The 9320-nt window shown below is 39.4% G+C and overlaps 1 protein-coding gene across 2 annotated transcripts; it reads right to left on the bottom strand.

Moving 5' to 3' along the window:
* Positions 1-563: 563 nt before the first annotated feature.
* On the bottom strand, positions 564-4638 carry gsg1l (gsg1-like). 2 transcript variants are annotated; one of them, XM_085356324.1, is made up of 5 exons: positions 4332-4638; positions 2909-2956; positions 2166-2318; positions 1491-1602; positions 564-858 (listed from the first exon to the last, which is right to left on the bottom strand). In XM_085356324.1, the coding sequence occupies exons 1-5, from the start codon at positions 4618-4620 to the stop codon at positions 564-566; spliced, it is 897 nt and encodes a 298-aa protein (XP_085212450.1). In that variant the 5' UTR covers positions 4621-4638. The 2 variants fall into 2 exon arrangements, with proteins under 2 accessions (XP_085212450.1, XP_085212449.1); XM_085356323.1 differs by having other exon boundaries at positions 2909-2949; positions 4325-4620.
* Positions 4639-9320: the final 4682 nt, after the last annotated feature.

Raw genomic sequence — 9320 nt, 5'->3', positions numbered from 1 at the left:
GATCGTTTGACCTTTATGACACCATCAAACTTAGCCAAGGTGAACATTCAAAAGAAAAATGATACATTATTACCAACAATCATGCTGTGTACAAACTTTACATCTATTTTACAATAAATAGTACCATAAATACTGTAAACAGGCACATCATTTGCAGTATACATTTATGGCTTTGATTCACAAGAATGAAAACCCAGTTAGATTTTCTGACTGAACATGTCTAATAAGGCTAGAAGCATTAAAGAGACACTCATTCTTTTGAAACAGTATAGATACACTTAACATTACATTTTAAATCTACATCGTGGTAAGCTGCACAAAAGAAAAAACACCTTCATGTCCACTTTTAGCTGCAATTTTCCAACTTTAAACTTCTATGACTTAAACTTTCATGATGGGTTTTCATTAAGGCAGTACTTAAATGTGTCAGACAGGGCTAACACCGCGGCCTGTTATCTTTGTAGGTGTTTGTCCCACAGTGAAAACTTACCAAAGACAACTATGCGTCAGTCCAATGAGATGCCACATTAAGAGAAATGCTGCCACCTACTGTCCTTTCTCACTCAGCACTGCTCTTCCCCCAAAGAATTTGCAATGTCACTGAAGTCCAGCGAGTCACCTGGTATAGGAGTTTTCCTGCCACTTTTTATGGTCTGACTAGAGTAATAATCCACAGATTTGGAGATGGAGTGCACAGAGTGCTCCCGGAAATATCCGAATGCCTCCCGTGCGTCCTCCTCCCTGATGCTTTGCTCGAAGGTCTTGCGTTTGTGTCTGAACTCAATGACGGTCTTTGTATAGGAGTTGAGGGTGGTGACAGATGCACCCATACAGCAGGTGAAGGAAGCCCAGGCCATGCTGATATAAAACAGCAAGAGAATTCATATTTTAATAAACAGATGTGGTAGCTGAAAAAAAAAACTAACAAAAAAAGTGAAAACCTAATGGTGCGCTTCAGTGTGGTGAGGCATTCTGACGTTTTACCCTCAATACCGTGACACTGTATTTGGTAAGATTAGTGCCAATCACTTTAAGTCCCCCTGGTCTCCTCAAACAGGCTGGTTCGCATGTGAGGTCAGACAATCAAATCATCATCCCATGTTGTTTTCATGCAGACTGGATAATTCCCACAGAAGGTCAAGAATTGTTTAGCCTCCAAAATGAATTTTCAGCATACTGTGCACATTGTAAAGGAGTAAAATATTATTCCCTTATGCAATTCTAATCACACCCGCACTGGGGCTTTGGACACCAAAGCCTAATCCTACCATAACACGAGAGCTTTGGGCTTTTTTCATTACAGACAGTGATGCTGAAGAGAGGTGAGATCAGCGCTTCTGCTGACAGTGTGAGGCAGCACAGACATGCAGAGTGGACTTCTTCATCTTGTTTCTTAAAGAACGATTTGACTTAACTCTATCTATGTAACACTATAAATAACACAGCGTATAAAATTATCTGTATTGAGGTGGATGTTTGCAGAGTCTTACCAGAACGACCAGCCATAGTCCCAGTTGTAGGGCCTCCAATCTGGTGGGCCAAGGCTGACGGTGACCTGGAAAACCTGTGTGTACATGACATGAGCCACCATGCCAAGAAGACCTGAAATCATATGCACAGTATATTGTTAGTAAGCTTTTCTGATTGATTCAGTGTACAAACAGAAAAGAAGAACAGTATTAAAAAAATACTTCGATGATTTCTTTCGAGTGCAGAATCAACCCTTTCCATGGGTATGGAAATATGAATATCCTAAGTAAAAACAGTGATGTTATCCAGGTATAGATAACCTTAAATCCCCATCCATGTAATTTACTAAGGTTCATTTACAAACTGTTATTTTGGGAAAAGAAGTGAAAAACATATTCAGCTGACCCTCTGCTTTCTTCTCAAGGCTTCTGTTTCTTTTTTAGATTTTGAATTGAGTTCAGATTTACTTCTGATCATTACAAGGAAACCAGAGGGATGTTTCTCTGGTTCAAGAACAACAGCTCCCTCCTTATTAACAGATTAACCAGGATATGTTTGTTATGTTGTATTTCAAAAGCTGGCTTACAAAGATAAATGACAATCTTAGAAACCAGAAGCAAATACTTGAATACAGTACACTGCAGGAAATGTCACAAAAGCATTAAAGTTAGTGAAAAATAGAATCAAGCACATACCTGAAAGTACTGTAAAGATGGCAGCAAAGGCATTGAGTTTGAGTCCATCAATGACATTGCTGGAGTGCACTAGCTCCAAACACATGAGACTGAAGCCAACCACCAGCAGAATAATGTACAACATCTCAGAAACAAGTGACAACCACAGCATCCCTGAAAAATGCCCAAAAAGCAAACAAGAAATGCACAATAACATAAATTAAGATGGAGATTCTTTATCAAAGGGAAGATTTTGATTTATTGTCACCTAACATCTCAATCTCACTGGTTAGTCAGACTTAATGTGGGGTGAAAGTAACATGACGATCTCATATGAAGTGCTACTTGAACTGATGTCAAAGCTTTCCGGTTTACAGAAAGCTTTATTCAGCCTTCCAATTAATCTAGTGGAATATAATCTGGCTGCACATGATGATCAGACATTTCAACTCCTCTTCACTCCGCTTCTCGATTTTTTGCTTTTCTTGACAGATTGACAGGAACTAAGCATTTCTCAAGTGAAAGTGTCATCGCAGCTAAACATCTGTGAAACTTTAAACTGAATGTGTGAGCCCTCCTTCATGATTTCACATTAAAACATTCTTGAACTGACAGTTGCTGATTAGATCAGAACGGACCAAGATGTTACAGTGATGCAGAAATATTCACAAACATGGGGAAGTACAGCTCAGTGAATGAAAATAGGGTAAGAATTAGAGGGCTTAAAGAGTTGTGATAACCAAGGTAACGCAGATAGCACTCACCTTTTTCTGATGCAGGGGCTAAATCAATAAAACTTCGACATCTCTCACCTAGAAACACAGCAGAAGATGACATGCTGTCATGATTTATTATTTATTACTGATCATATATATATATATATGGACTTTAAAAACACAGGTAGGCTCAAAAACTGTGGCATAATGACAGTCTGTGACAAACAGGATACAAAATAACCATTGACACTAAGGATTCCTGCAGACATGATGTTTTCCATCTGTTGACCAGAGCATGCCACTGGATTTGTTGCAAGTGGAACGCTTTAATCAGGTAGAAGGAGGGTGGCAACAGCTGTTTTGAGGAAAAACTCATCAAGGCCTCTGTTACGTAATCCTTATTAACTCAAGCTGTCTCAGCACCCCCTTCCTCCTCACCATCCCACAGTCACTTGATGAGATAAAAATGTGTTATTGCAATTGCTTCTTGGATATTTTGAATTTGTGGTTTGTTTCTAGTACATCACAAAAACACAGATTATCAGCACAGGTTGTCATGGCGTATTACAGAGCTGACAGACAGATGCTTCAGTAATTCCTTATCCAGCTGTAATAAACTAAACAGAGAGAGGACTAATCTGGGCTGATCACACCTTTTGTCCCTGAACTTTTCATGGTCATGATCACTCCTCTGACACACGCATAATCCACCCTCTTGAGCCCTCTGTTATTAATTTACAATACTCCATAATGGTCAGACTTAGTGAGTAACTCAAGCAACACACCATTCAAGTCCCAGGCAGCCGGCCAGCTGGGGATCTAAGTGCTATTTTGTCTCCCTTAAAAAATAAATAATGATGAAAAAGTGAATTAAATGATTTCAGACTCAAGTGCTGCTGCTTACTTTTCTAAGGCATAATGACACAAATGGAAAGCCATTAAAAAAATAAGGAAAGAAAATCTCTGAAGGAGCAGCCAATCTCCATTTTAACTAAGTGTTGTATTTTGACAAAGGAGGAGATTAAAATGACAAGTTTATAAAAATTACTATTTGCTGTTTTTTTTTTTTTTTTTTTTTATTTCTTTGGCTATTTTAAATGTTGAATGGTTGTTCGTTAATGCTTACATCAGCTCAGGTGTTGTCAAGTTTGATGACAATTATAAACAATTAAAACTAAAGATTAAAAAAAGATTATAAATAATAAGAAAAAATAGCTCCAAATGGTTAAAGTCTTTACACTGATTTCAAAGCCATTCCTTCGTAATCATGAATTGGCGCATGTGCCATTTTTCTTCACTTACAGAAGCTTTTATTGCCGAGATTATCGTTGTGTTACATGAATAGTTATGTGTTTCTCTTAAGTTAGGAAAAAGAACCAAAGTAGTATGTAATCATTCCAGCTGCTGTGTTAACTAATAAAAAACATTCACGCACTACACACACACACACACACACACACACACACCTTACTTTCATCGTGAATATTTTCCTCGCATGAGATCCAGATTCCAGTGTGGAACTGACGGAACAGGAACCTGTCGTCGCCTGTCTCCCAGCTGTACACCACTTTGTTGGGGTCCGTTTCGTTCACCCCGTAGTCTATACACTGGTGCGTCCGCAGCTTGCTGCACTTTGGCTTGGGCACTCTCTGCGTCCCGACGCACCAGTAAGTAGTTATAAACGCGGTTATGGAGAAAAACAGCGCGAAGAAGTTCAAGCTAAGCGACAGAAGGGTCCTGGATCGGCGGCTCATCCTCATTGTCTGCGTAAAGGATGAGGCAGCGCGCGGCGTTCCGAAAAGTTCATGGGTGCGAAGTAGGAGGGACGCGCGAGCCGCAGCTAATTTCCAAGCACAACAGGTGAGGCGATGATCACATTCGGCACTCGGCAGTTTTCAACAACTTCCACTGGTGCACAAAGTGCAAACATCATCTCCGAGAGAGCTGAGCTGTGCGCCAAAATGTCACATTTCCGTCATTTTCACACGCGCTGCCCCACGAGTGTCCACCCTATAGGATGTCACGTTGCGTGAGGATTTGTCCAAGTTTGACCAAGGATTTTCTTATGACGCTCTCTCTCCCGGACTCCCTCTCGCGGTCATTTACGCCTCCCCTCCCTCCATGCCTAAAATTTATCAGCTGCAAGACGATTATCAGACTGATGCGTAGGAAGTTACCACGGAAACGTTGAAATAAGATGCAGCAAGAGTTGAAAAGTGAAAGCTGTAAGAGGCTATTCAGGGATATGTGAGTGTATTTTCACGAAGCGGAAAATTAAAATAAAAAAATCTCAGACCTATAAAACAGTTCACATGGAGAGTTCAGCTTCAACAAGCTATTTTAAAGCAATACGGCAAAAAGAGACTTTCTTCTGACATCTCAATAGTCCTCTATTTGGAAACCACTTTGTAACTGTATTCTTTAATATAATAATAGTGGCTATTTTGCCTTAAGATGAATGATAATAATGCTACACCTAGAGGACAATAGCCTATTTAGCACAATGAAAATTACTGACGTGAGGACGTGAAAAAAATAAAACTCAACAATAAATGAACCTCATGAAGTTTCGGTTAATTTTATGTTGTGACCAGTGACAATAACTGTAAATAATCAGTCAATTAACTTAGCAAAAGCTGTTAAAACTTATTAAAAATGTAATGCAGGAAATGTTTTCAGATGTGTATCTGTCGATCTTAATTGAAGAAGACTCAGTGAAAGAATTATTTTTAATTTATTTTTGTTTGAAAAAAGAGTATCAGACTTAAAACATTACAGATGAATAAAGAATATCTATGATGTCCTCACCAGTTCATTCAGTTCTTAAAATGAATGAAATCTAATAGAATTCAGTTGCATAAGAGTTCATTTGAAATTCATTGCAACACTTTCTTCTTGCCTTCATTTCTGAGAGTTGGTTTTGTTATCAGAGAAGCTGACCTGCGCGCTTGCATTTAGAGGGAGGTCATGTGGGGAGGATGATGAGCCTGCAGCTGCTCCGGACAAAATCAAAAGTGAGCAGAGCTCAACAGACTTGAGCTCTGCTCACTGATATAAGCAGAGAAAACTGCAGACTCTAGAGGCGAGGTGCCGAGTCCTCAGAGAATGACTTCTAATCTGAATTTTGCCGGAAACGTGCTTATCAAACAAACAAAAAAAAACAAAACTGGTACAGTATATATTTACTGTACAGTAAATATTTACAACCCCAGGGGAAAAAGAGGGCAAATAGGCCTGCCATCTCTGTTAGCTCAGCAACATGCTGTCATTTTCAGCCTGGGAAGCTAATCCGCACTTCAACATGACTATGAAAACTGATAAAATAGGCCAGAGCATGTTTACCAGAGTGTCCCAAATACTCATGAACAAACTGCTAGTCATACTAGAGTAGCAGGGCAAGGTAGTAAACACCTTATAAGATCAAAGATGATTAAGACGTGAGGAAAACATTTGTTGTTGTTGGTTTAATCTTTAACTGACATCTACCAGTCCTCAAAGGGTTACAGGCTCTGGGACTCCAGTGAACCACAGTGGGAGCCATTATCCACAAATGGAGAAAACTTGGAACAGTACTGAGCCTTCCCAGGAGAGGCTGGACTACCAAAGATTCAGAATGTGTTGATAATTAATCCAGGAAGCCACACACACACACACACACACACACACACACACACACACACACACACACACACACACACACACACACACACACACACACACAAAGCCAGAAAAACACCTAAAAAACTGCAGGCCTGACTTTCCACAGTTAATGTCAGTGTTCATGATTCAAAAATAAGGAAGAGACTGGGCAAAAATGGCGAATTGGGAGAATTCCAAAGAGAAAAGTCAAAGTCAAAGTCAACTTTATTGTCAATTCTGCCACATGTACAGGACATACAGAGAATAGAAACTTCGTTACTCTCAATCCCTAGATAAAATAGAAAATGAACATTTAAATATAAGAGTGATTAAAAATGCAAGTAAAATATTTTAAAGTAAAAAAAAATTAAATAATATAATACAATTTTACATATAACAAGAAAGCTATACAATATACAATATAAGGGTAAATGACATTGAGTGCAAACCAGGCAGAGTAGTGCAAATAGGCAAATAGTGCAAATGGAGATTTGGTAATGTACGGTATGAGATAGTGTAACACAAAGTCTTATGAGGTAATGGCAGTCCAATGCTCCACAAAGTGACTGGTAACTGGTGCAGGCCAGTGAGTGAGTCAGAGAGTGTGTGTGTGTGAGTGTGTGTGACAGAGTTCAGTGAGACCGTGGAGGAGAGAGGGGAGAGGGGGCAGAATCGGGAGGGAGTTAAGCTTCCTGACAGCCTGATGGATGAAGCTGTCCTTCAGCCTGCTGGTCCTGGCCTGGAGACTCCGCAGTCTCCTCCCCGACGGCAGCAGCTTGAAGAAGCTTTGCATTGGGTGCGTGGGATCAGCCGCTATGCAAAGGGCTTTTTTAGTGAGACGGGTGCTGTAAATGTCCTGGAGGGAGGGGAGAGAGACACCAATGATCCTCTCTGCAGCTCTCACTATGCGTTGGAGGGTTCTATGACAGGACTGCTGACCAAGAAGAACACAAAGGTTCGTCTCACATTTGCCCAAAACAATCCCCAGGACTTTGGGGAAAATATTCTGTGGACTGATGAAACAAAAGCTTAATGTTTATTGGAAAGTCGGAGTCCCGTTAAATAGGCATAACCATGAACCATGAATGTGCTACCATAAAATCCTGAAGAAGAATGTCCAGCCATTAGTTTGTTCCCTATAAAGCATAGCACACTTGGGTTTTATAGCAGGACTAGAATGGCGAGTCCATAGCAAGTCCACCTAAATGAATGCTTTGGAGTAGCCTAGTCAAGCTCTACACTTAAATTCTATTGAGATGCTTTGGCATAATCTGAACTTGGAAAGGCAGCGACTGTCTTCTTGTAGTATCTCGAAGACGTTTCACTCAAGAAGCTCCCTCAGTTCTTCTCGGATGAGAAGTAAAAGTCTTCAAGAAAACTTAAGAAGTCTAGTTATTTTCTTTCAAAGCTACTTAGGCTAGAATGACCTGGATAACTAAGAACCTACACGGACACTTTGGCATAATCTTAAACAGACAGTTAATGCTTAAAAAAACCTTCCAAAGTGGCTGAATTAAAATAATTCTGCAAAGAACAGAATACCAAATCCCCCCTACCATGATGTGAAAGACTCACAAATACTTGATTGCAGTTCTTGTTGCCAAGGGTAACACAACCAATTATTAGGTTTTTGGGGCAATTACTTTTTCCACATAGGTTTGGATAACTTTTCTCTCTTAATAGATGAAATCATCATTTAAAAATGGCATTTTGTATTCATTTGGGTTGTTTTTTTTCTGCACTACAGTTCTTCAATCTGAAACATATTGTTGCATATGTGAAAAATGTGCAACAAACTAAGAGCTCAGGAGTCAAATAATTTTTAAGGCCCTGCACTTGTCTACAGTATGGTAAACTGCTTATGACATCTCTGTGATGGTCATAGGCCGTCTCTTAAGCTCGTGACAAGAAGTTAATCCACGCTTTTAAGTTAACCAGTCTTTTCCTGTAATGTGGGAAATCCAATCACACATCCAACCAAGACTTTGAGCACAATAATTCAGTTCGTAAATGTGTCAGAGAGTTTTGCTATGCACACGGCATCCACCAACGGAAATTAAGACTGATTCAGTATTCATATCAACGTAGTATAAAGCTAAGCAAAATAGATGTTCTCTAGTTTTCTTGTACTTAAAGTCCAGCTTTTTTTTTTAAAGTATACTCTTGGTTAGGAACTATAACTTTGGAACAGCCAGGGCTTTCAGTTTTTGGATGGTAGCTGAAGTTGTCAAAGCATGTAAAACAAAGCAGTGTTTTTTTTACTTGTGCACATTGGGAATGGCATTTCTCATTCTTTGTTAGCACTGGCAAATGTTTAGGGCATTAAGGCAAATGGCTAAGCACAATTGTTCAAGCACTTCAACTAATTACAAATTGTGATCAAAGTAGATACTATTTCAGATAGTTTTACTCTCCAAAATATATATTTTTTATTTGATTTGATTTTTTTTTTTTATCTTGGGAGGCACTGCATGGACAGTAATCCATCTACAAGTCAAAATCTGCTTATGCCACAAGTGTAAATATGACTATTGTAAAACAAACCCCCTCACAGAAGAGAAAGAAAAGTAGCAAGGCAGTGTAGCAAGGAGGAGACCACAGAGTAGATCCAGAGTAGATCCAGAGAATGGATGTAGTGTACTCTCACTTTAGCCAAATTATCTGTGGCCAAACAGGAGTGACAGGATGTACAGTGGTTCATAGCAGTACTTCTGTGGTATAATACTGCACTTAGCAGACCTATGTAAGTATCTCATTGGTATGCAAAAACTGAAGACTTTCATCTTTAATCCAAGGGATTTAACAAAAGTATTGCACTGAC

The sequence above is a fragment of the Diplotaxodon limnothrissa genome, linkage group LG6, assembly GCF_057381915.1.
Source record: "Diplotaxodon limnothrissa isolate DT_005_m linkage group LG6, D_limnothrissa_male_GT1.1, whole genome shotgun sequence".
NCBI classification, from domain to species: Eukaryota; Metazoa; Chordata; class Actinopteri; order Cichliformes; family Cichlidae; genus Diplotaxodon; species Diplotaxodon limnothrissa.
The sequence above is the reverse complement of the archived record's forward strand: the minus strand, read 5'-3'. Positions and strand labels throughout refer to the sequence as shown.

Excerpts from the sequence above, each read along its gene's own strand:
- gsg1l (XM_085356324.1), bottom strand. The coding sequence starts at position 4,620 with ATGAGGATGAGCCGCCGATCCAGGACCCTTCTGTCGCTTAGCTTGAAC. Across the intron at positions 2,319-2,908 it reads AGCCCCTGCATCAGAAAAAG|GGATGCTGTGGTTGTCACTT; the intron begins GTGAGTGCTATC and ends GGCATTTTTCAG. Across the intron at positions 859-1,490 it reads GACTATGGCTGGTCGTTCTG|CATGGCCTGGGCTTCCTTCA; the intron begins GTAAGACTCTGC and ends GTTTTATATCAG.